This window comes from Salmo salar, chromosome 25, assembly GCF_965601325.2.
Source record: "Salmo salar chromosome 25, fSalSal1, whole genome shotgun sequence".
Classification (NCBI taxonomy): Eukaryota; Metazoa; Chordata; class Actinopteri; order Salmoniformes; family Salmonidae; genus Salmo; species Salmo salar.
This window is the reverse complement of record NC_138315.1, coordinates 42,618,355-42,645,574: the sequence shown is the minus strand read 5'-3', so window position 1 is coordinate 42,645,574 and position 27,220 is coordinate 42,618,355. Positions and strand designations below refer to the sequence as shown.

At 43.7% G+C, this 27,220-nt stretch overlaps 1 protein-coding gene across 2 annotated transcripts in view; it reads left to right on the top strand.

The window, feature by feature from the left end:
• LOC106586788 (amine oxidase [flavin-containing]) overlaps window positions 1-25,508 on the top strand; it is a 72,730-nt gene extending 47,222 nt beyond the window's left edge. For both annotated transcript variants that reach the window (XM_014174441.3, XM_082969171.1), the window contains exons 4-15: window positions 3,970-4,074; window positions 5,219-5,310; window positions 5,541-5,682; window positions 12,629-12,778; window positions 13,440-13,599; window positions 14,014-14,110; window positions 14,227-14,280; window positions 14,438-14,495; window positions 18,434-18,531; window positions 22,806-22,917; window positions 23,027-23,089; window positions 23,245-25,508. In XM_014174441.3, the coding sequence (XP_014029916.1) occupies window positions 3,970-4,074; window positions 5,219-5,310; window positions 5,541-5,682; window positions 12,629-12,778; window positions 13,440-13,599; window positions 14,014-14,110; window positions 14,227-14,280; window positions 14,438-14,495; window positions 18,434-18,531; window positions 22,806-22,917; window positions 23,027-23,089; window positions 23,245-23,400 (1,287 nt within the window). In that variant the 3' untranslated portion in view covers window positions 23,401-25,508. The remainder of the gene's footprint in view (window positions 1-3,969; window positions 4,075-5,218; window positions 5,311-5,540; window positions 5,683-12,628; window positions 12,779-13,439; window positions 13,600-14,013; window positions 14,111-14,226; window positions 14,281-14,437; window positions 14,496-18,433; window positions 18,532-22,805; window positions 22,918-23,026; window positions 23,090-23,244) is intronic.
• Window positions 25,509-27,220: the final 1,712 nt, after the last annotated feature.

Genomic DNA, 27,220 nt, shown 5'->3' with positions numbered 1-27,220 from the left:
CCCATCAGGAAGTCCAAGATCCAGTTGCAGAGGGAGGTGTTCATACCCTCTAACCTTAGTGACGAGCTTGGAGGGGACAATGAACAGCATTCTCACATAGGTATTCCTCTTATCTATGTGGGTGAGGGCAGTGTGGAGAGCCATTGAGATTGCGTCATCCATGGATCTGTTGGGGCGGTATGCAAATTGGAGTGGGTCTGGTATGGTGGAGTTAATGTGTGCAATAACCGGCTTTTCAAAACACGTCATGATTACAGAAGTGAGTGCTACAGGTCGAAAGGCATTGTGGCATGAAGCCTTAGAGTTCTTAGGAACCGGAATGATTGTGGTAATCTTAAAACATGTGGGGATTACAGACTGGGACAATGAGAGGTTGAAAATTACTGTGAATATGCCTGCCAGTTATTCTGCTCATGCTCTGAGAACGCGCCCTGGAATACCGTCAGGTATGACCTGATTGACCTGATTTAAAAAGGTCAAGTCTTTTGATGGTTTACAAGAAGGACATGAATTATACAGGAAATGCATTAGTGTTTGCGTTTCATGAAAGACTCTTTGAGAGAGTTTTTGAAAGAGTTAGATTTTGCAGACGTTAATTTACTTTTTCAAGGAACAACATATTGTGCATTTCAAAGGATAAAAAGTAGCTGTTAATAAAAATATGCTTTCATATTCAGTACCTGACATCAGGACTAAGTTTATAGGACTATAGGACAGGAAGTCCACAGCTTCACCATTGATGGTGTAGTATGTCCTACCCTCTAAATAAACCTGTGTCAACCACTTCAGTCATTGATCTAGGCTTTATACCACAACCATGGACACTCCACCACACTATACTCCACTACACTCCACTACACCACACTATACTCCACTACACCACACTGTACTACACTCCACTACACTAAACTACACTATATTACACTCTACTACTCTGCACATTAGCCAGAATTAGCCAATCAAGGTCCAGCCATCCAGCCGCTTGCCAACCCATTGTGTAATTAGGGATAGCGTCCGCACTAGCTGCTAATCAGCTTTACTACTAGCGAGTGCTAATGCTAATCCAAAAGGCCAAGCCTGGTTCCTCATATCAGCAAACTACTGCCTTACACTGTCTATCAGCTGCCTGCTGCAACCTCAGCATTGCTTTGGTTAATGCCTGAGGAATCGCTATCAGAAATTGAGAAAGAGGCCACCCACTGGGCACAGACGTCATTTCAACGTCTAGTTTTGATTTACATTTGGTTCACTGACGTGAATTCAACGTGATATCAATAAAACGTCATTTGATTTAGGTTAAAAGTTGGGTAGAAAAAAATAAGAAATTCCCTTACGTTGATGACTTTTTGCTAATCTAATCAGTTTTCCACGTTGATTCACAACGTCATCACATCAGCATTTTTGTTGAAATGATGTGGAAACATTGTTGATTTAATAAGTTTTTCCCCAGTGGGCAGTAATTATTAAATTGATATGGGGGACCCTTTTGAAGTATAGTTGCTAATAGGCTAATGGCTAATGATAAATCGCTATCAGATATTGAGAAACAGTGAACAGCTTTGAATGTCATGCCCGTTATTCCATCATTTTCAGTGTAGTCATGGTGACCTGTATTCATTGGACTGATAAGAGTTCCTAACACACTGAGAGACGTAAAAAACTACAACACCTGTTTAAAGCTGCCGCCCTTGTTTACAGCTGCTGCACCCGTTTAAGCTGCCGCACCTGTTTTAAAAGTATACTTTAACATAACACAATGTACTGTACTGCATACATTATTAAGGCAGCCCCCTGCACCTCATTGATCCAGAGGGGTTGGGTAGAATGCGGAAGACATATTTCGGTTGAATGCATTCAATTGACTGACTAAGTATCCCCTTTCCCTTCCCTTGTGGTTTCTATTCTATGAGGTTTCACTTTCTGCTCTGTAGTAAATTCACAACAGATGCTGTGATATATCCTTCTCCTCTCTCCTACGTTTCCATGGTAACAGACATGTTGCTCTCTCCACAGCGCTGGGCAATGCATTTTCAGACTCTCTCTCTCCCCCTGTATTTCATGCATGCGTGTGTGTGTGTGACACATCTGTCATCCAGGGTATGAAATAACCGCAGTTAGGGTCTTCATACCGACCCATTTAACTGTCAACCTTTGTGCTTTACACAAGTTATGTAAGAGTAACACACACACACACACACACACACACACACACACACACACACACACCCCCCCCCCCCCCCCCCCCCCCCCCCCCCCCCCCCCTATCCCCCAGTGCACTTGCAGTTAAATGAACTGATATGGCTTCCCCAGCCTATTTGCTAAAGCCACACGCCCCCTTGGAAGTAAAGCACAGATAAAGTATTCAATCTGTATCACTGAAGCGGGATAGAAATGTAAAGGTAATTTCAGTATGACAGACACATGCAGCGTTTACCGTGAATGCAGTCTGCGCTAAGGTGGGAACATTGCCTTTAAATTTCAATCACGCCATAACGCTGAACTCCCACGATACGGATCGAATAGAGCCCTTTAGGATCCTTAACACCAAATACAGCTTTTTCATTCACAGTGAAAGTGTCAGTGACAGGCTTCCAGGATGCTAAACTCTCTCTCAGTGGGTTATACGAGGTGTGGCGTGACATCCTACACGGTTACCAGTGTACAAGGCTAGCCTGGATAAACCACACTGAATTCTGCACTCACCATTCACTTCAACAACAGTCAAACACAGGGAAATCAGTTGGATGCCAAGCTAGAAGGGAGGGGACATGACCTTAATGCCTTTGACACCTCCCACTACTCGTGACCACATTTATTACCCTGTAGGGGGTTGAGAAATAGTTTGAGAGTGAGAGAGAATCTTATCTGCCTTGCTGAATGTGCAATCAGCTGCTAACTTTCATCTGTGGTGGAACATTACGCAAGCTGGCGTATGGTTATCATCATCCTTGGGAGCTAGCTGCAGGAGAGTGATTGCTTCACCGCTCCCTCTGTCATGTCTATTTCAGTTCAAAAGTAGACTTGACCGGAATGTCAGTTGAACTGAGACGTTTGCAAAAGATTGCATTCTCAGTTCACCATTAGGAGTCTTCAATCTATGGTTGATGTTGTTACTGCTGTTGTGATTTCGTTCCAAGTCACTTCCACCTTAATGCGTTAAGACCGAAGAGTCTGGTGGACCAACGCGTCAGACCTGGCCTTCATTATCCCATACAGAAAGACCGGGAGAAACTCCCAGCGCATAGGTATTGGCTTGATTGGATTCCTCTACCAACCAATCATCTCCTACACCTTCCCCCTAACCCTCCCCCCGTACGCTAGCACACCACAAGCACAGAGCCACGCCTCAGTCATGTGATTGGCTCAAATGAAATGATGACAAATATAAAATGCTATGGTCATGCCCACATTGTCTCTTTGAAGTCCTGTGCGTGTATACGTTGGTGATGATGATAACTAACCCTTCCATGTTGTAGTGGCAGAATTTGGGGTGAGCTGTTGTAACTTGTCAAGGGATATGTTCTGTGTTGGACTGTGATGTTATGGCTTTCATAGACTCCTAGTATGTCTGCACCCTAACACAAGGCCATTGTGTTATGAAACTGTTGCTCGTATAAAATAACTTGTGTAAACAATATGATTTTATTATGACCTCTCACTAGGCTACTGGTGGCAGGTAGCCTAGTGGTTAGAGTGTTAGACTGGTAACCGAGAGGTTGTAAGATCGAATCCCCGAGCTGACGAGATAAAAATCTGTTGTTCTGACTCTGAACAGGGCAATTAACCCACCCTTCCTAGGCTGTCATTAAAAATAAGAAGTTGTCCTTAGCTGACTTGCCTGTGAAGAGAGAGATCTCTCCTGCAGCTGCTTGATTAAATATTGTTATGTTATACAATTAAATAGTCTCTGCCTTAATCTTTGAATCAAATTTTACACAACAATGTGTTGTCCCACGTTGTGTCGTACAGGGGAAGTCCTACCCTTTCAAAGGCTCCTTCCCCCCCATGTGGAACCCATTCGCCCTGATGGACTACAACAACCTTTGGAGGAAGATGGATGAGATGGGCAGCGAGGTAAACACACCCATCATCTCTTTCTCTCCTTTCTTCCTTTCTTTATTTTCTTTCTTTCTTTTAGGTGGTTGTACTGTAGAATTCAACAGCTCTTTTTCTGGATTTTGATATTTAGCGGGTATCGGCCTAATTCTGCTCTGCATGCATTATTTGGTGTTTTACGTTGTACACAGAGGATATTTTTGCAGAATTCTGCATGCAGAGTCTCAATTTGGTGTTTGTCCCATTTTATGAATTCTTGATTGGTGAGCGGACCCCAGACCTCACAAGGGCAATGGGTTCTATAACTGATGCAAATATTTTTAGCCAGATCCTAATTGGTATGTCAAATTGTATGTTCCTTTTGATGGACATAGAAGGCCCTTCTTGCCTTGTCTCTCAGATCATTCACAGCTTTGTGGAAGTTACCTGTGGCGCTGATGTTTAGGCCGAGGTATGTACTGTTTTTTTATGTCCTCTAGATGGAATTGGTATTCGTGGTCCTGGGAACTGGACCTTTTTTGGAACATCATTATATTTGTCTTACTGAGATTTACTGTCAGGGCCCAGGTCTGACAGAATCTGTGCAGAAGATCTAGGTGCTGCTGTAGGCCCTCCTTGGTTGTGGACAGAAGCACCAGATCATCAGCAAACAGTAGACATTTGACTTCAGATTCAAGTAGGGTGAGGCCGGGTGCTGCAGACTGTTCCATAGCCCTCGACAATTTGTTGATATATATGTTGAAGATGGTGGGGCTTAAGCTGCATCCCTGTCTCACCTCCCGGCCCTTTTTTAACCGCACACTTGTTGCTAATTTTAACAGCACACTTGTTGTTTGTGAACATGGACTTTATAATGTATGTTTTTCCCCCACCACCACTTTCCATCAATTTGTATAGCAGACCCTCATGCCAAATTGAGTCTAAAGCTTTTTTTAAATCAACAAAGCATGAAAATACTTGGCCTTTGTTTTGGTTTGTTTGTTTGTTTCTCTCTCTCTCTCATAACACATTGAGCATCTTTATCTCTCTCGTAACACATTGAGCATCTTTATCTCTCTCTAGGCCGGGCAGCCATCCCCTCCACAACCCCTTGTCCAATCCCAAACCAACCCCTACTTCTGACAACTTGTTAATGCTCCCACCCTCGTACTGTGTGTTCTAGATCCCCAGAGAGGCTCCATGGAGGGCTCCCCATGCTGAGGAGTGGGACAAGATGACCATGAAGCAGCTCTTTGATAAGATCTGCTGGACCAGGTGCTGCACTACACTCATTTTGCAATACACTCAGGACCATTCAACTCAATGCAGCATGTTTTAGTAATGTACAATTTTGTGTGTGTGTGTGTGTGTGTGTGTGTGTGTGTGTGTGTGTGTGTGTGTGTGTGTGTGTGTGTGTGTGTGTGTGTGTGTGTGTGTGTGTGTGTGTGTGTGTGTGTGTGTGTGTGTGTGTGTGTGTGTGTGTGCGATCCCCCCTCTCCCCACAGTTCTGCGAGGCGGTTCGCCACTCTGTTTGTGAACGTGAATGTGACCTCTGAACCCCATGAGGTGTCTGCCCTGTGGTTCCTCTGGTACGTCAAGCAGTGTGGAGGGACCATGAGGATCTTCTCCACCACCAACGGAGGACAGGTACTGTACACACCTTGTTGGTTGACTGGCTGGCTGCCCGGCTAGCTGTCTCTGTCTGTCGTTCTGGCTGACTGACAGACTTTCTGTCTTCCTGCCTGTCTGTCTGGCTTTCTCTCTAACTCTGGGGACTGGCTCTTTCATATCCATACGGGGTCCTAGCATGTCTCTCTGACTATGTGTATGTTCATAGAAATCAGAATGAGGACAAGATTGCGATGAAATAAGGTAAACCCTATTATTTGCTTTGGTTCTAGGTTTACTGAGCTGACCCAGGAGCCATTTCAACTGAGCTCAGTAAACTCTCCTCCATGTTAGCACAAAACATTCCACAACGATTACATTCTCATTTGGATCCTACTTAGATTGTAACCATTAAACCTCTGGTCCATCCTTCAAGCCTCCAAATGAGCATTTCCAGTTCCCTGCTCCTTCATTTAGGTACATAATCCCTCCACATGGCTGTTCCTGGTCGTTCCCTGCTTCCTCATTTAGAACATAATCCCTCCACATGGCTGTCCCTGGTCGTTCCCTGCTCCCCCATTTAGGAACATAATCCCTCCCTCCACATGGCTGTTCCTGCTCCTTCATTCAGGAACATAATCCATCCCTCCACATGGCTGTTCCTGCTCCTTCATTCAGGAACATAATCCCTCCCTCCACATGGCTGTTCCTGCTCCTTCATTTAGGAACATAATCCCTCCCTCCATGTGGCTGTTCCTTGTCATTTCTCTGCTCCTTCATTTAGAGGCATAATCCCTCCCTCCACATGGCTGTTCCTGCTCCTTCATATAGGAACATAATCCCTCTCTCCACATGGCTGTTCCTGCTCCTTCATATAGGAACATAATCCCTCCCTCCACATGGCTGTTCCTGCTCCTTCATATAGGAACATAATCCCTCCCTACACATGGCTGTTCCTGGTCCTTCATATAGGAACATAATCCCTCCCTCCACATGGCTGTTCCTGCTCCTTCATATAGGAACATAATCCCTCCCTCCACATGGCTGTTCCTGCTCCTTCATATAGGAACATAATTCCTCCACATGGCTGTTCCTGGTTGTTCATTTAGGAACATAATCCCTCCCTCCACATGGCTGTTCCTGGTTGTTCATTTAGGAACATAATTCCTCCACGTGGCTGTTCCTGCTCCTTCATATAGGAACATAATCCCTCCCTCCACATGGCTGTTTATTTTCATTCCCTGCTCCTTCATATAGGAACATAATCCCTCCCTCCAATTGGCTGTTCATTGTCGTTCCCAAATACTTAATTTAGGAACATAATCCCTCCATCCACATGGCTGTTCCAGGGCGTTCCTTCCTCCTTCATTTAGAGGCATAATCCCTCCCTTCACATGGCTGTTATTCAGATCCCAGGGAGACACCATTCTTCTTGTTTACTTTGGAATGGCCCCATTGCCTAGGTGACGGAGGATTGTGACACGTTGACACTTAGAGGATGTTGTTGTGAGGTCACCCACTTTCATTTCCTGTTTGGTCTGCCTGTTCTCTGGCTCCGGTGTTGACAGAAGTTCCAGTTCTGTGTTCAAGATCTGAGTCCAGACTCGCTGTATTTAATATATTGATTCAGTGTGTTGCTTTACCAGGTAGAGCAATAGAAAAGCATGTGAGCGCTAAAGTTAGCTCTCAAGCGTGTGCTTTCCCCTTTTGAAGTCGATTTTAATGCATGCTATGCATAGCGTCGTTGCAAATGAGGTTGCACTGCATATACAGTAGGGTCTGAAAGTATTGGAAGTTTTTGGTGCGGCAGGTTTTATTTTTTATTTATTTCACCTTTATTTAACCAGGTAGGCTATTTGAGAACAAGTTCTCATTTACAACTATGACCTGGCCAAGATAAAGCAAAGCAGTGTGACACAAACAACAACACAGAGTTACACATGGAATAAACAAGCGTACAGTCAATAACACAATGGAAAAAATACAGTCTATATACAGTGTGAGCAAATGGCAGGAGGTAAGGCAATAAATAGGCCATAGTAGCGAAGTAATTACAATTTAGCAAATTAACACTGGAGTGATAGATGTGCAGATGATGATGTGCAAGTAGAAATACTGGTGTGCAAAAGAGCAGAAAAGTAAATAAAACAATATGGGGATGAGGTAGGTAGATTGGATGGGCTATTTACAGATGGGCTATGTACAGCTGCAGCGATCGGTTAGCTGCTCAGATAGATGATGTTTAAAGTTAGTGAAGGAGGAAATGCCATGCTATTCATGTTGTATTATGTCCTTCCATCTGAGATGTAACTTGCTCTCGCTTCTTGCATATTGAATGTAAGTGCATGTACACAGAAGAATTCTGTATTAAATGTGTTACTTCGGCCACAATATGGCCTCGAGTCTCCTCCCTCTCCAGCCAAGTCAATTTATCAGAAATGATGGGTCTACAAAGTTAGCTGAGGAAGTTTACACTTACCGGGACTAAGCTTTGTTTACATTGTAATGTGGCCTTGCCAAGACCCACACTCACTTTCCAATACACCCCCTGCCTGACTGGTTCCAGTCCAATACACCCCCCTGCCTGACTGGTTCCAGTCCAATACACCCCCCTGCCTGACTGGTTCCAGTCCAATACACCCCCCTGCCTGACTGGTTCCAGTCCAATACACCCCCCTGCCTGACTGGTTCCAGTCCAATACACCCCCTGCCTGACTGGTTCCAGTCCAATACACCCCCCCCCCCCCCACACCTGTTTGGTTCTAAAACACCTCCTGCGTGTTGTTCTACTGAAGTATCCTAAAACCAGCCTAGATTAAAAAAGGGCCACCGTCCAAATGTACAACTACTATTCACCTCAGATGCATCAATCAACTGTCCCAGCGGGCTGGCTGTCTTAGAATGAGTTTGAGGTATTTTTGTGGAGGCAGAAGAAGGAACAGAATAGCTAGTTTATGTCTCATAAGGTGTAAATCTGACACTGATGCAAAAAGTTTCACACACTCAGCCCGTAGAGAATACTGAATCTTACACTGTCAAAATCGTGTTAAAAAGTAATGCACTACACTGATAATGAATAGAGTATAATTTGATATTTATAATAGCGAGGGAAATATAAGTCTCCAGCTTCAGCGATTTTTGCAATTCGTTCCAGTCATTGGCAGCAGAGAACTGGAAGGAAAGGCGGCCAAAAGAGGTGTTGGCTTTGGGAATGACCAGTGAGATATACCTGCTGGAGCGTGTGCTAGGTATTCTAGTGGTTAGAGCATTGGGCCAGTAACTGAAAGGTTGCTAGATCAAATCCCATAGCTGATAAGGTAAAAATCTGTCGTTCTGCCCCTGAACAAGGCAGTTAACCCACTGTTCCCCGGTAGGCCGTCATTGTAAATAAGAATTTGTTCTTAACTGACTTGCCTAGTTAAATAAAGGTTAAAAAGAATTGACACATTGATAAAGATGAGAACAAATGATGTATAAAATAAATAATTCAAATACTGAGCATGCTCAAAACATTTGGAAATTATATTATTTTATACTCATAAAATTGCTCCGAGAAAGAGATTTTGTTTAACAGGTAAACCAATTTTTCTCAAAAAGTAATGATAATGATTGACACCGTGTTTTCAATACCTTACCTTGCGAGGATAACGGCACTGAGCCTTTTTCTGAGCCTGAGACGGACATTAGACCATTCCTCCATATAGAATCCTTCCAGATCCTTGTTATCCTTCGTCTGCGCTTATGGATAGTCTTCTTGATTTTGTGGCCAATTGTGGATTTTGATGTGTGCTTGCGGTTATCTTGCTGGAAGATCCACTTGCAGCCAAGTTTCAGCCTCCTGGCAGAGGCAACCAGATGTTTGGCTAAAATGTCCTTAACCTCTCTAGGCTACGTGGGACGGTAGCGTCCCACCTGGCCAACATCCGGTGAAATTGCAGAGCGCGAAATTCAAAAATACTCAATTCAAATATTTCCCATTCTTGAAAATATATGTGTTATACATCAAAATAAAGCTTAACTTCTTGTTAATCCAGCCGCTGTGTCAGATTTCAAAAAGGCTTTACGGCGAAAGCAAACCATGCGATTATCTGAGGACAGCGCCCTGCATACAAAACCATGAAAAATATATTTCAACCAGGCAGGTGCACCACAAAAGTCAGAAATAGCGATATAATTAATGCCTTACCTTTGAAGATCTTCTTCTGTTGGCACTCCAAAATGTCCCAGAAACATCACAAATGGTCCTTATCGAACAAAATGTCCTTCTTTATATCCCCAAAAATGTCAATTTATTTGGTGTGTTTGATTCAGAAATACACCGGTTTCAACTCACCCAACATGCCTACAAAGTATCTAATAAGTTACCTGTAAACTTGGTCCAAACATTTCAAACAACATTCCTAATCCAACCTCAGGTACCCTAAAATGTAAATAATCGATCAAATTTAAGACGGAATAAACTGTTTCTAATACCGGATAAAAACAACGTGGAGCGCGCTCCTGGTCACGTGCAGCTAAACAGTAGAGTCCACCTGGAGTGACACTTACAATGAATAGGACTACTTCTTCATTTCTCAAAAGAAAAACATTGAGCAATTTCTAAAGACAGTTGACATCTAGTGGAAGCCATAGGAACTGCAACCAGGTTCCTAATAATACGGGCATCCCATAGAAAACTAATGGAAAATCCTATGACCTCAATTTTTTCCCCCCCTGGATGGTTTGTCCTCGGGGCTTCGCCTGCCATATCAGTTCTGTTATACTCACAGACATTATTTTAACACTTTTGGAAACTTTAGAGTGTTTTCTATCCAAATCTATATGCATATCCTAGCTTCTGGGCCTGAGTAACAGGCAGTTTACTTTGGGCACGCTTTTCATCCGGAGGTGAAAATACTGCCCCCTACCCAAGGGCCCAAGGACAAGTGGAAGCAAAATAACATAAACGATCCACCACCATATTTTGCAGTAGATATTGGGTTATTTTTTGCTCATACATTCTCATTTCGACACAAAACCCACCGCTGGTGTCTATGGCCAAAGAGCTCTATTTTCATGTGATCCAACAAATGTAAATGCCTGGAGTTTCCGAAACAGCATTGGCACTTGGACTGGAACCGGTGATTTGGTCGGATGACATGAAAATAGAGCTCTATGACCAAACTCCCGGGGCATAGGCATTGGCTTAATCTAGCAACACCTTCCCCCTAACCCTCCCCATACACTAGCACACCACAAGCACAGAGCCATGTCTCTCAGTCGTGTGATTCCCTAAAATTAAATGATGACAAATACTTTACTCAATAGGTCACTCCCACTTTGGCCAACTTTGAGTTGTTGATATCCCATGCTTATATTCGCTGTGTACAATAACCTGGGACGAGGTTATATCCTCACCTCTTTGCTTAGAGTCATATCATGAGTAACCAAATTAATTGCTCGCACAACTTAGAATGCTCTAAACTCTAAAGTTAACAGGTGTTTTCCATCTTTCTGTGCACCTCAGATCGCACAGGAAACAGAATTCTCAGAGGCATCAACTCATGACAATCCAACCATAAACTAGCTCAAGATGCCGAATTTCCCACTGTACCGGACAACCTGACAAAGTAACAGATGTTGAAATGTTCACATTGTTATACTGAAAGTTGTATCAGTTTCATATCAACTAAAGTCTGTAATAATGCATGTTCATGGAATTCAGAATGACTATATAATCGTGGGACTTGACCTTTGAGCCATTATGTCTTGGAACCATTAGGGTTTTTTAGCTACAGCTTTTGACACCAAACTGAAGGAGGAAATGCCATGCTATTCATGTTGTATTATGTCCTTCCATCTGAGATGTAACTTGCTCTCGCTTCTTGCATATTGAATGTAAGTGCATGTACCCAGAAGAATTCTGTATTAAATGTGTTACTTCGGCCACAATATGGCCTCGAGTCTCCTCCCTCTCCAGCCAAGTCAATTTATCAGAAATGATGGGTCTACAAAGTTAGCTGATGGAAGTTTACACTAACCAGGACTTAGCTTTGTTTACATTGTAATGTGGCCTTGCCAAGACCCACACTCACTTTCCAATCCACCCCCCTGCCTGACTGGTTCCAGTCCAATACACCCCCCTGCCTGACTGGTTCCAGTCCAATACACCCCCCTGCCTGACTGGTTCCAGTCCAATTCCAGTCCAATCCCCCTGCCTGACTGGTTCCAGTCCAATCCACCCCCCTGTCTGACTGGTTCCAGTCCAATACACCCCCCTGCCTGACTGGTTCCAGTCCAATACACCCCCCTGTCTGACTGGTTCCAGTCCAATCCACCCCCCCTGTCCTGACTGGTTCCAGTCCAATACACCCCCCTGCCTGACTGGTTCCAGTCCAATACACCCCCCTGCCTGACTGGTTCCAGTCCAATACACCCCCCCCCCCCCCCCCCCCCACACCTGTTTGGTTCTAAAACACCTCCGGCGTGTTGTTCTACTGAAGTATCCTAAAACCAGCCTAGATTAAAAAAGGGCCACCATCCAAATGTACAACTACTATTCACCTCAGATGCATCAATCAACTGTCCCAGCGGGCTGGCTGTCTTAGAATGAGTTTGAGGTATTTTTGTGGAGGCAGAAGAAGGAACAGAATAGCTAGTTTATGTCTCATAGGGTGTAAATCTGGCACTGATGCAAAAAGTTTCACACACACAGCCCGTAGAGAATACTGAATCTTACACTGTCAAAATCTTGTTAAAAAGTAATACACTACACTGATAATGAATAGAGTATAATTTGATATTTATCCTGGCGTTACAACTTCATTGTCCACTGTGACATAAATGTGTCTTTTGCTGTCTTGTGTTTTTCCCAACCCCCTGGAAATCACACAGATGAGAGACTAGAAGCAGCACAGGGTCAGCCACAGAGTAGCACCCTCCTGGAACAGGTCTTATTAGCCTGTATCTGATTGATATAACTGATGATACTGTATTTGCATTTCAGGAGAGGAAGTTTTTGGGAGGTTCCAGCCAGATCAGTGAGTGTATGGCCAAAGAGCTGGGTGAGCGGGTCAAGATGGAGTCTCCAGTCTGCAAGATCGACCAGACAGGGGACATGGTCGAGGTCGAGACGCTCAACAAGGAAACATACAAGGTGAGTGAGAGAGCAACCATCTCCAATCCATCAACATAATTACATCAACATAATTACAATCTCGTCAGAGCACATTCCGCTGAGTAGGAGCCTACTGATTTCAGGTTGTGCCTATGCTGCCATCTAGAGCTTGTTTGTTTATAATACCATGCCCCTCATGATGTCGCCCATGTTATGACTGCTGTACATTTGCATTCTAGAACTCCTGGAACATTCTAGGAATCATTCATTCAACCATACAACTCACTGAGCTTACAGAGCCCCTTAGATATTCATGTTTGCCCGTCAGTAAATTCCTGTAGCTTTTGACAGTGTGTGTGTTCGTGTGTGTGTTCGAGTTTGTGTGCATGCGCGTGCACATATGTGTAAGCCAGATGGATTGTTGTCAGTAAGCTGGTCTTCATCTCTCTGTCCAGGCTACATCCTCTCCCCCAGATAAAACCCATTAAGCAGTAGTGTGGAGCTGCTTAGCCACCGGGGTGGACTGGAGATGTACACACTACCTACTGGGCACAGACCTCAATTCAACTCCTATTCCACATTGGTTCAGTGTAATTTCATTGAAATGACTTGGAAACAGTGTCGATTCAACCAGTGTGTGCCCAGTGGGTAGACACTACACACTACACAGGCCTCAACTCTTGTGTTTTGTTTCTCCCAGGCCAAGTATGTGATTGTGGCGACCCCTCCTGGTCTGAATTTGAAGATGCACTTCAACCCTGAGCTGCCCCCTCTCAGAAACCAGCTGATCCACAGGGTCCCTATGGGCTCTGTAATCAAATGTATTGTCTACTACAGAGAGAACTTCTGGAGGAAGAAAGGTAACAAGGGAGGGAGGGAGGGTCTATGGGCTCTGTCATCAAATGTATTGTCTACTACAGAGAGAACTTCTGGAGGAAGAAAGGTAACAAGGGAGGGAGGGAGGGTCTATGGGCTCTGTCATCAAATGTATTGTCTACTACGGAGAGAACTTGGGTGATAATCTCCTTCTCCTCTTCTCCTCATCCCTGATCCTCCTCCTCTCCTCCTTATCCCTGATCTTCTCTCCTCTCCTCTCCTCTTCTCCTTATCCTTGATCCTCCTTCTCCTCTCCTCCTCATCCCTGATCCTCTCTCTCCTCTACTCTCTTCTTCTCTTCATCCCTGATCCTCCTCATCTCCTCATTCCTGATCCTCTTTCTCCTCTCTACATGTCCTCCTTCTCTCCTGCATCCTTTTCCTTTCTCTCTCTCTCAGGGTACTGTGGCACTATGGTGATTGAGGAGGAAGAGGCACCCATTGGCTTGACTCTGGACGACACAAAGCCCGATGGGACTGTGCCCGCCATTATGGGGTAAACACATAACTTTAGTTTCCTGTATCCCAACATGATTACCCATAGAGAATGAGAAACTGTGGTTTACTTAGTGATATTACTGTAACTTTATTTATCCTGTTCCTATGGCCTAGCTTCATCCTGGCCCGCAAGTGCAGGAAGCTATGTGGACTAACGAAAGAGGAGAGGTAAACATCTGGCTGGCTGTTTCTCATGTTCAGTCCCTACAGTGTGTTTTAAATCACTTCCTCGTGTGTATACTATGCTAGTACGCATGTGTATCAGCATTAAGAGTTTAACCCTATCCCTTCCTTAACCCTTAAAGATGGTTGTTGTCCCCTGTAGGAAGAAGAGGATCTGTGAGATCTACTCCAGAGTGCTGGGCTCAGAGGAGGCTCTGCATGTGAGTGGAACCACTGCTGCTACTGCTGCTACTGCTGCTACTACTACTAATCAAATCAAATCAAATTTATTTTTATATAGCCCTTCGTACATCAGCTGATATTCTCAAAGTGCTGTACAGAAACCCAGCCTAAAACCCCAAACAGCAAGCAAAGCATGTGAAAGAAGCACGGTGGCTAGGAAAAACTCCCTAGGAAAAACTCCCTAGAAAGGCCAAAAACCTAGGAAGAAACCTAGAGAGGAACCAGGCTATGAGGGGTGGCCAGTCCTCTTCTGGCTGTGCAGGGTGGATATTAAAACAGAACATGGTCAAAATGTTAAAATGTTAAAATGTTCATAAATGACCAGCATGGTCAAATAATAATAATCATAGTAGTTGTCGAGGGTGCAACAAGCACGTCCGGTGAACAGGTCAGGGTTCCATAGCCGCAGGCAGAACAGTTGAAACTGGAGCAGCAGCACGGCCAGGTGGACTGGGGACAGCAAGGAGTCATCATACCAGGTAGTCCTGAGGCATGGTCCTAGGGCTCAGGTCCTCCGAGAGAAAGACAGAAAGAGAGAAAGAGAGAATTAGAGAGAGCATATTTAAATACACACAGGACACCGGATAAGACAAGAGAAATACTCCAGATGTAACAGACTGACCCTAGCCCCCCGACACATAAACTACTGCAGCATAAATACTGGAGGCTGAGACAGGAGGGATCAGAAGACACTGTGGCCCCATCCGATGATACCCCCGGACAGGGCCAAACAGGCAGGATATAACCCCACCCACTTTGCCAAAGCACAGCCCCCACACCACTAGAGGGATGTCTCCAACCACCAACTTACCGTCCTAAGACAAGGCCGAGTATAGCCCACAACAATCTCCGCCATGGCACAACCCAAGGGGGGGGGGGGGGGGGGGCGCCAACCCAGACAGGAAGACCACGTCAGTGACTCAACCCACTCAAGTGACGCACCCCTCCCATGGACGGCATGGAAGAACACCAGTAGGCCAGTGACTCAGCCTCTGTAAAAGGGTTAGAGGCAGAGAATCCCAGTGGAAAGAGGGGAACCGGCAAGGCAGAGACAGCAAGGGCGGTTCGTTGCTCCAGCCTTTCCGTTCACCTTCACACTCCTGGGCCAGACTATACTTAATCATAGGACCTACTGAAGAGATAAGTCTTCAGTAAAGACTTAAAGGTTGAGACTGAGTCTGCGTCTCTCACATTGGTAGGCAGACCATTCCATAAAAATGGAGCTCTATAGGAGAAAGCCCTACCTCCAGCCGTTTGCTTAGAAATTCTAGGGACAATTAGGAGGCCTGCGTCTTGTGACCGTAGCGTACGTGTAGGTATGTACGGCAGGACCAAATCGGAAAGATAGGTAGGAGCAAGCCCATGTAATGCTTTGTAGGTTAGCAGTAAAACCTTGAAATCAGCCCTTGCCTTAACAGGAAGCCAGTGTAGGGAGGCTAACACTGGAGTAATATGATCAAATTTTTTGGTTCTAGTCAGGATTCTAGCAGCCGTATTTAGCACTAACTGAAGTTTATTTAGTGCTTTATCCGGGTAGCCGGAAAGTAGAGCATTGCAGTAGTCCAGCCTAGAAGTAACAAAAGCATGGATTAATTTTTCTGCGTCATTTTTGGACAGAAAATTTCTGATTTTTGCAATGTTACGTAGATGGAAAAAAGCTGTCCTTGAAACAGTCTTGATATGTTCTTCAAAAGAGAGATCAGGGTCCAGAGTAACGCCGAGGTCCTTCACAGTTTTATTTGAGACGACTGTACAACCATCCAGATTAATTGTCAGATTCAACAGAAGATCTCTTTGTTTCTTGGGACCTAGAACAAGCATCTCTGTTTTGTCCGAGTTTAAAAGTAGAAAGTACTACTACTGCTGCTACTACTACTGCTGCTACTGCTGCTACTACTACTGCTATTACTACTGCTGCTACTACTACTGCTGCTACTACTGCTGCTACTGCTGCGACTACTGCTGCTGCTACTACTGCTATTACTACTGCTGCTACTACTACTGCTGCTACTCCTGCTACTCCTGCTACTGCTACTGCTGCTACTACTACTACTACTGCTGCTGCTACTACTACTGCTACTACTGCTGCTACTACTACTGCTACTCCTGCTACTACTACTGCTACTACTACTGCTGCTGCTACTACTGCTGCTACTACTGCTTCTACTACTGCTACTACTACTGCTACTACTACTGCTGCTGCTACTACTGCTGCTACTCCTGCTACTACTACTGCTACTACTACTGCTGCTGCTACTACTGCTGCTACTCCTGCTACTACTACTGCTACTACTACTGCTGCTGCTACTACTGCTATTACTACTGCTGCTACTACTACTGCTGCTACTCCTGCTACTCCTGCTACTGCTACTGCTGCTACTACTACTACTACTGCTGCTGCTACTACTACTGCTACTACTGCTACTACTACTACTGCTGCTGCTACTACTACTGCTACTACTACTGCTACTACTACTGCTGCTGCTACTACTGCTGCTACTCCTGCTACTACTACTGCTACTACTACTGCTGCTGCTACTACTGCTATTACTACTGCTGCTACTACTGCTGCTGCTACTCCTGCTACTCCTGCTACTGCTACTGCTGCTACTACTACTACTCCTGCTACTGCTACTGCTGCTACTACTACTCCTGCTACTGCTGCTACTACTACTACTACTACTGCTGCTGCTACTACTACTGCTACTACTGCTGCTACTACTGCTGCTACTCCTGCTACTACTACTGCTACTACTACTGCTGCTGCTACTACTGCTGCTACTACTGCTTCTACTACTGCTGCGACTGCTATTGCTACTACTACTGCTACTACTACTGCTACTACTACTGCTGCTGCTACTACTACTGCTGCTACTACTGCTGCTCTACTGCACTGCTGCTGCACTGCTGCTGCTACTACTGCTGCTGCTACTACTGCTATTAGTACTACTAGTACTGCTACGCTCTTAGAGAAAAATGTGCTATCTAGAACCTAAAAGGGTTCTTTGGCTGTCCCCATAGGATAACCCTTTTTGGTTTTACATAGAACTCGAAAGGGTTCCACCTGGAACCAAAAAGGGTCTACATGGAACCAAAAAGAGTTCTCCTATGGGAATACCCAAAGAACCCTTTTGGAATCCTTTCTTCTAACAGTGTAATATTACTACTACTACTACCACCACTACCACCACTACTACCACTACTGCTTAGAACTAGAGTGCTTAATTGAAACAATAACAAAGCTTTTTCTCCACCCCTGTTCTGCTAAAAAGCCAAAGGATGGGACTGGAGAAATATAACCACTCTCAAATTCAAAGCTATGGATTTAAGGACTGACCATCCATTATATAGTTTTAACCACGTTTTGAGGCTATACAGTGTTTGCTTACATTTACGTTGTTTACAAACATTGGAGTAAAACAACCCCCAGCCCAATACAAGTACTAACCCCCAGCCCAATACAAGTACTAACCCCCAGCCCGAACGTACAACCCCCGCCCGTACGTACACCCCCAGCCCGATACAAGTACTAACCCCCAGGCCCGATACGACCCCCCGCCCGTACAGTCTCCCCCGCCCGTACGAGTCTTTACGTCATTTAGCAGACACTCTTATCCAGAGCGACTTACAGTAGTGAATGCATAAATGTCATACATTTTTTTTCCATACTGGTCCCCCGTGGGAATCGAATCCACAACCCTGGCGTTGCAAACACCATGCTCTACCAACTGAGCCACACGGGAGTACTAACCCCCAGCACGATACGAGTACCAACCCCCAGCCCGATACGAGTACTAACCCCCAGCCCGATACGAGTACTAACCCCCAGCCCGATACGAGTACTAACCCCCAGCCCGATGCGAGTACCAACCCCCAGCCCGATGCGAGTACTAACCCCCAGCCCTCTCTGTCCCAGCCTGTGCACTATGAGGAGAAGAACTGGTGTGAGGAGGAGTATTCTGGAGGCTGCTACACTGCTTACTTCCCCCCTGGTATACTCACCCAGTACGGCAAGTAAGTCACACACACACACACACACACACACACACACACACACACACACACACACACACACACACACACACACACACACACACAGACCCGTGATTCGTATGTTGATGATGTAAAGAATATTTGCTGGTCTGTGGTGTGTAATGAGGAGCAACCAGACGCTGCACTTGACGCATTTATGAAACTACTTATTCCAGTTACTCATTAATTTTATTTTATTTCACCTTTATTTATTTTTATTTCACTAATAAGCACGCACCCATTAAGAAAATGACTGTAAAAACTGTTAAATCCCCTTGGATTGATGAGGAATTGAAAAATTGTATGGTTGAGAGGGATGAGGCAAAAGGTATGGCAATTAAGTTTTTTTTTTATTTTTCCTTAATTTAACTAGGCAAGTCAGTTAAGAACAAGTTCTTATTTTCAATGACAGCCTAGGAACAGTGGGTTAACTGCCTTGTTCAGGGGCAGAATGATAAAGTGTTTTTATTTTGTCAACTCAGGGATTCAAACTTGTAACCTTCTGGTTACTAGTCCAACACTTTAACCACTAGGCTACCTGCCGCCCCAAGTCTGGCAGCTCAACTGATTGGCAAATGTACGGCAAATTAAGAAATCATGTGACTAAACTAAATAAAAAGTAAAAGAAACTACACTATGTAACAAAGATAAATTATATAAAGAGTGATAGTAAAAAGCTTTGGGGCACCTTAAATGAAATTTTTGGGAAAAAAAGCCAACTCGGCTCCTCCATTTATTGAATCAGATGGCTCATTCATCACAAAGCCCACTGATATTACCAACTACTGTAATGACTTTTTCATTGGCAAGATAAGCAAACTTGGGGATGACATGCTAGCAACAAACGCTGACACTACACATCCAAGTATATCGGACCAAATTATGAAAGACAAGAATTGAACTTTTGAATTACGTAAAGTCAGTGTGGAAGAGGTGAAAAAATTATTGTTGTCTATCAACAATGAAAAGCCACCAGGGTCTGACAATATAGATGGAAAATTACTGAGGATAATAACAAATGATGTTGCCACTCCTATTTGCCACATCTTCAATTGCCTACAGGGCGGGCCCTCAGGCCGGAGGGGCAGCACGCTGCCCGTAGGCCCCCACGGCCAAATGCCGACGTCGCCGACCCCCTGACTTCGGGCCGTCGCACGACGACAACGTCGCTGCATGGGAGGCCTCAACAGCCGCCTCCGACTGTGGGCGGGCTGTCTGTGGGGGCTGTCGAGACTTCAGTGCAGCTTTTGACATTATTGATCATAGTCTACTGCTGTAAAAATGTATTTGTTATGGCTTTACACCCTTGCTATAATGTGGATAAAGAGTTAGTTGTCTAACAGAACACAGAGGGTGTTCTTTAATGGAAGCCTATCAAATGTAATCCAGTTCGAATCAGGGTAGCTGTTTAGGCCCCTTGCTTTTAAATTGTTTTACTAACGACATGCCAATGACTTTGAGTAAAGCCACAGTTTCTATGTATGCGGATAAGTCAACACTATACACGTCAGCTACTACAGTGACTGAAATGACTGCAACACTCAACAAAAAGCTGCAGTTAGTTTCAGAGTGGGTGGCAAGGAATAAGTTAGCCCTAAATATTTCTACAACTAAAAGCATTGTATTTGGAACAAAACACCCACTAAACCCTAAACCTCAACTAAATCTTGTAATAAATAATGTGGAAATTGAGAAAGTTGAGATGACTAAACTGCTTGGAGTAACACTAGACTGTAAACTGTCATGGTCAAAACATATTGATGCAGTAGTAGCTAAGATGGGGAGAAGTCTGTCTATAATAAAGCAATGCTCTGCCTTCTTAACAACACTATCAACAAGGCAGGTCCTACAGGCCCTAGTTTTGTCGCACCTTGACTACTGTTCAGTCGTGTGGTCAGCTACCACAGAAAAGGACTTAGGAAAATTGCAATTGGCTCAGAACAGGGCAGCACGGCTGGCCCTTGGATGTACACAGAGAGCTAATATTAATAATATGCATGTCAATCTCTCCTGGCTGAAAGTGGAGGAGAGATTGATTTCATCACTACTTTTGTTTTTGAGAGGTATTGACATGTTGAATGCACAGAGCTGTCTGTTTAAACTACTGGCACACAGCTCGGATACCCATGCATACCCCACAAGACATGCCACAAGAGGTCTCTTCACAGTCCCCAAGTCCAGAACAGATTATGGGAGGTACACAGTATTACATAGAGCCATGACTACATGGAACTCTATTCCACATCAAGTAACTGACGCAAGCAGTAAAATTAGATTTAAAAAACAGATAAAAAAACATCTTATGGAACAGCGGGGACTGTGAAGCAACACAAACATTGGCACATACACACACACACACACACACACATACACACACTATACATACACTATACATACACATTGATTTAATAATGTAGATATGTGGTAGTGGTGGAGTAGGGGCCCGAGGGCACACAGTGTGTTGTGAAATCTGTGAATGTATTGTAATGGTTTAAACTGCCTTAATTTTGCTGGACCTCTGGAAGAGTAGCTGCTGCTTTGGCAGCAGCTAATGGGGATTCATAATAAATACAGTGAGGGGAAAAAAGTATTTGATCCCCTGCTGATTTTGTACGTTTGCCCACTGACAAAGAAATGATCAGTCTATAATTTTAATGGTAGGTTTATTTGAACAGTGAGAGACAGAATAACAACAACAAAAAATCTAGAAAAACGCATGTCAAAAATGTTATAAAATGATTTGCATTTTAATGAGGGAAATAAGTATTTGACCCCTCTGCAAAACATGACTTAGTACTTGGTGGCAAAACCTTTGTTGTCAATCACAGAGGTCAGACGTTTCTTGTAGTTGGCCACCAGGTTTGCACACATCTCAGGAGGGATTTTGTCCCACTCCTCTTTGCAGATCTTCTCCAAGTCATTAAGGTTTTGAGGCTGACGTTTGGCAACTCGAACCTTCAGCTCCCTCCACAGATTTTCTATGGGATTAAGGTCTGGAGACTGGCTAGGCCACTCCAGGACCTTAATGTGCTTCTTCTTGAGCCACTCCTTTGTTGCCTTGGCCGTGTGTTTTGGGTCATTGTCATGCTGGAATACCCATCCACGACCCATTTTCAATGCCCTGGCTGAGCGAAGGAGGTTCTCACCCAAGATTTGACGGTACATGGCCCTGTCCATCGTCCCTTTGATGCAGTGAAGTTGTCCTGTCCCCTTAGCAGAAAAACACCCCCAAAGCATAATGTTTCCACCTCCATGTTTGATGGTTGGGATGGTGTTCTTGGGGTCATAGGCAGCATTCCTCCTCTTCCAAACACGGCGAGTTGAGTTGATGCCAAAGAGCTCCATTTTGGTCTCATCTGACCACAACACTTTCACCCAGTTGTCCTCAGAATCATTCAGATGTTCATTGGCAAACTTCAGACGGGCATGTATATGTGCATTCTTGAGCAGGGGGACCTTGCGGGCGCTGCAGGATTTCAGTCCTTCACGGCGTAGTGTGTTACCAATTGTTTTCTTGGTGACTATGGTCCCAGCTGCCTTGAGATCATTGACAAGATCCTCCCGTGTAGTTCTGGGCTGATTCCTCACCGTTCTCATGATCATTGCAACTCCACGAGGCGAGATCTTGCATGGAGCCCCAGGTCGAGGGAGATTGACAGTTCTTTTGTGTTTCTTCCATTTGCGAATAATCGCACCAACTGTTGTCACCTCACCAAGCTGCTTGGCGATGGTCTTGTAGCCCATTCCAGCCTTGTGTAGGTCTACAATCTTGTCCCTGACATCCTTGGAGAGCTCTTTGGTCTTGGTCATGGTGGAGAGTTTGGAATCTGATTGATTGCTTCTGTGGACAGGTGTCTTTTATATAGGTAACAAGCTGAGATTAGGAGCACTCCCTTTAAGAGTGTGCTCCTAATCTCAGCTCGTTACCTGTATAAAAGACACCTAGGAGCCAGAAATCTTTCTGATTGAGAGGGGGTGAAATAGTTATTTCCCTCCTTAAAATGCAAAATCAATGTATAACATTTTTGACATGCGTTTTTCAGGATTTTTTGGTTGTTATTCTGTCTCTCACTATTCAAAGAAACCTACAATTAAAATTATAGACTGATCATTTCTTTGTCAGTGGGCAAACATACAAAATCAGCAGGGGATCAAATACTTTTTTCCCTCACTGTACAAATATACACTGTGTGACCTTATCTAACCTTTATATCTCTCCTTCTCCTTCTCCCTCCTCTCCTTCCCCCTCTGTGTAGGGTTCTCAGGGAGCCAGTAGGCAGGCTGTACTTTGCAGGAACAGAGACAGCTACTGAGTGGAGTGGCTACATGGAGGGGGCTGTTCAGGCTGGGGAGAGGGCCGCCAGAGAGGTGAGAGCCTTCATCATCATCATAATAATTATACATGTATTTATTTCATATACCCCCCTCCCTCTTGTGTATTGTTTTAGTATTATAAATTAATTTATTGTTGTTCCAGGTCATGTGTGTAATGGGAAGGATTCCACGGAGTCAGATCTGGCAAACAGAGCCTGAGTCAGTGGTAAGGATTCAATGCGACCCAAAACAATGGATACTTAAGTCACATACCAAACTCATTTGGGTTAAAATGTAAAGTATCTAAAGGACATTATAGAATGTAGACCTAACTTAGTGCTCCCCTAACTCTCTCCCCCATCTCCTCTGTCTCTCTAACAGGAAGTCCCAGCACTTCCGTTTGTCACCACCTTCTGGGAGCGAAACCTTCCATCTGTGGGCGGGTTCATCAACTTCCTGGGCGTAGCCTCCATCCTCTCTGTTGCCACTGCAGCAGGCATGTTGGCCTATCAGAAGGGGCTTTTCACCCGAAGCTAAACCTAAACCCCTCCCACCTCCTTCTCTCATGCATCTCCAGAGGGCAATTCTCTAACGGCACACTATTCCCTTTACAATACACTTCTTTTGACCACAGCTAGAGTAGTGCTCCACTTTTGACCACATAGAGTTCTGGTCTAAAGTAATGCACTTTATAGGAAACAGGTTGCCATGTGAGATGTTGCCACTCTGTGTCATAGGCCTTGGTAAAGACTGTTCAGTTCTGTCATTCACTACTGTACCATCCATTGTTCTAAAAACCTCCATCCTCCACAGTGTCCCAACACAGGATCTCTCAAGACCAGCTCACAATAATATTGTCTGTTCTGCTGTGATTCAGACTCTTAAACCAATGAAGGATGACAACTAAATCAGAGTTATTAAAACAGTAGCTTTCCCAATGACATTATCATTCACAAATCTGCATTGACTGTTTGAGAATGTGTGTTAATTACCTCTGCTGATTTTAGGTGCTGACTAATCTGATCTATAATGTCATAGAAGCTGTAACCAGCTCTAAGATTAAGTTTAGTAACAGTTTAGCAACGGCATAATATTGTCAGAATACCTGTATTATTAGTGTATCCAGAATCCTGCATCCAGAGATGTTGTGTCTCCGTTATGCTTCTCTCAACAGTCATAGTATTCATTGTAAAGAGAATGGAAACATTTTTTATGTATTTTCAGGATTAGATGATTTAATTCATTGTTGTTGTATTATAATCTTCTATGAGTATATTTGAAATATTATGCATTTAATTTAATTTTTTTCCAATGAGGCTCGATCCTCGATGATAGTCATGAACTGTATTTTGAAGATACCCATTTAAAGTCCATAATTTTATTGTCTGGGACCATTTTTAAGAATACCGAACAAAAACAAATACTAAGAATATTACCACAGTAATACAAAAATATGATATTCTCTCATCTATGATTTCAGGAGGTAGATCTCCATCCATTATTTCACACTACCTGTGTGCACATGTGTGCGTGCATGTGTGTGTAATTATGGAAAGACTTTATTTGTAACCGTTCTATTTAAATGCTCTCATTGATACATATTGATTGATCATAGAAATATTTAAGGCAGTATTTATTTAGCCGCCTACCCGTTAACCAGCTAATTAAACAATGCCTATATTTAAACTTATCGTATTGATTCTCCCATGTATTTCTGCTGAAGCCAGAGCATACCCTATGGAAGTGGCACATCATTTACCAGAAAGTAGCCTTGTAGTTTTAGAATTTTTGTAGACTCTTTGAATGGTCTTCAATGGGCAAAAATGTAAGGCAATGGTCTTCAAGCTAAATACTTCATAAAAGTAAAGTAAATGTGGAAGTAAATTCATCCACAAACACAAATATAATTTTATACACCTTAAATGATCGCTTAAATTTTTTTTTAAATGATGTAATCATCAAGCCCATTCAAAAGATTAGGGGACATCACCTCGAAGTAAAGCAGAAGGTGTGGTTACTTTCAGAGGGTATTGAGCTTGCTTCTAACTACAGCCAATTTGCCCATGATACTGAATAAGTCCAGTTTCACAGTATTTTCAGCAGATATTCTTCTCTTCGCCTAACAAATATGTATGAAACAGATTTCTATCCAATAATAAAGATCCCTCTAAAAAAAATAACAAGTGGAAGAAAAGAAAATGTCAGTGAAATAACATCAACATCTAGATCTATAGATGAACAGAATTACTGCTCTGAGTAGATAAGAGAATCAACCTGTAAGACCATCCATTCTGAAGCGTACTGTACGGTCGGTCGTACAATGAGTGGTGGAACATTGTGGTGTTGTCCCTAAAGACGTGTGCGTACGTCGTGAGTGTAGTCCATCTTGCCTTAATATAAATTGTGGTGTTTTGACATTTTTCAAGTGCCTGTGTGACTGACACTCATTCCCCGTCCCCCCTCCCGCTGTACCCCCTGTCTGGTGCATTTGTCGTTAACTAGAGCTTATTGGCCATTCTTGGATTGAGTGATTCTTATATGTCTTAATTTCTTGTTCTTAATTTTTTTTACATTTGTGTATTGTTACTGTTTTGCTAGATATTGCTATACGTGACCAATAAAATGTGATTTGATTATGACACCTTCTTAGGCCAATGACTGAGCTCTGTTTCCGGCAGGCGATCGTCTGAGGCTGAACAAACAATCATGCTAACATCCATGATGCTACAGTTAGCTTTCTGGCACCAGTTGTGTATGTGTGAATCTTAAAATGGCAGACTGTGAACTGTGTAAATCCGCCCATACATCTCTAGCTAAACTATCTATCTAGATGTTCTGTAATGTTGTTATTGCTGTACTCCTCAGAAATGCTGTCTATCCCTTAGCTTAGCTTACATCCTACCTTGACACTAAACTTGAACCCGTACCCCCAGGCTCCAAGCGTTTTGTCTTTTTGCATTTGATTCACCTCAAAGTAACTTTTGCTCAGAGGCCTGGTTGTAACCAGAATCAGATGAGTAGGGATTGGACCATGATGTCAAGAAAGATCTCAACATTTTCAAAGAAGTATAGTAGAAGAACAGTCTGTTTGTTCTGATGGAAAACTAGTGAACGGAACTACAGGAACCAACTGGAAACAGCTGCTCCCTGGTGTCCTGGATGACATCATCAGTGTCCTGGTTCCCTGTGTGACATCATCAGTGTCCTGGTTCCCAGTATGACATCATTAGTGTCTAATCCCTCTGTGAGACTGCTTCTAGGCCTGACACTGTCTGTTCTATTCCGTCCCTCTCTCAATGGCTGGCTGTGTGTGAAATGTCATACCTTCTAATCGTCTAATTGCATTCTTTGATGTCTTTATATGATTCCTCTACAAATCTGGTGATAAAAACATTGAATTTACCACCTACTGGTCTCTCTCTGGGTCGTTTGTCTAGTGTGTGTGTGTGTGTGTGTGTTTAACTATACTTGTGGGGACCAGAAGTCCCTACAAGAATAGTAAACGAACAAACACTTGACCAACTGGGGACATTTTTGTTAAGTCAAATGCTATTTCTAGGATTAAGCTTAGAATTAGTTAGGGCTAGAATTAGGACTGAATTGTGTGTCCCCACAAGGTTAGTTCTACAAGACTGTGTGTGTGTGTGTGTATGTCTCTGTGTGTTTTTTCTCCAAGCATCTTGTCTCCGATCCGTGGATGTTCAAGTCGATGTCACTGACATGAGTTTCTGCCCTTTTCTCTACCTCACCTGGAAGATTAACATAATCTTAACAGATTCATTTAATTATGACAACACTCACAACTGAAATATCCCGTAGTGAGATATGGTCTAATAGGAAGATAGTTTATATGGTTGTTTATGCTGCCACATGGTGAGATATGGTCAAATAGGAAGATAGTTGACGTGATATATATATATAACAAAATATATTTTAGATTCTTCAAAGTAGCCACCCTTTGCCTTGATGACAGCTTTGCACACTCTTGGCATTCTCTCAACCAGCTTCACCTGGAATGCTTTTCCAACAGTCTTGAAGGAGTTCCCACATATGCTGAGCACTTGTTGGCTGCTTTCCCTTCACTCTGAGGTCCAACTCATCCCAAACCATCTCAATTAGGTTGAGGTCGGGTGATTGTGGAGGCCAGGTCATCTGATGCAGCACTCCATCACTCTCCTTCTTGGTCAAATAGCCCTTACACAGCCAGGAGGTGTGTTGGGTCATTGTCCTGTTGAAAAACAAATGATAGTCCCACTAAGCTCAAACCAGATCGCTGCAGAATGCTGTGGTAGCCATGCTGGTTAAGTGTGCCTAAATAAATACCATTGAGATAATAAAGGAAACATAAGGGTTTGAC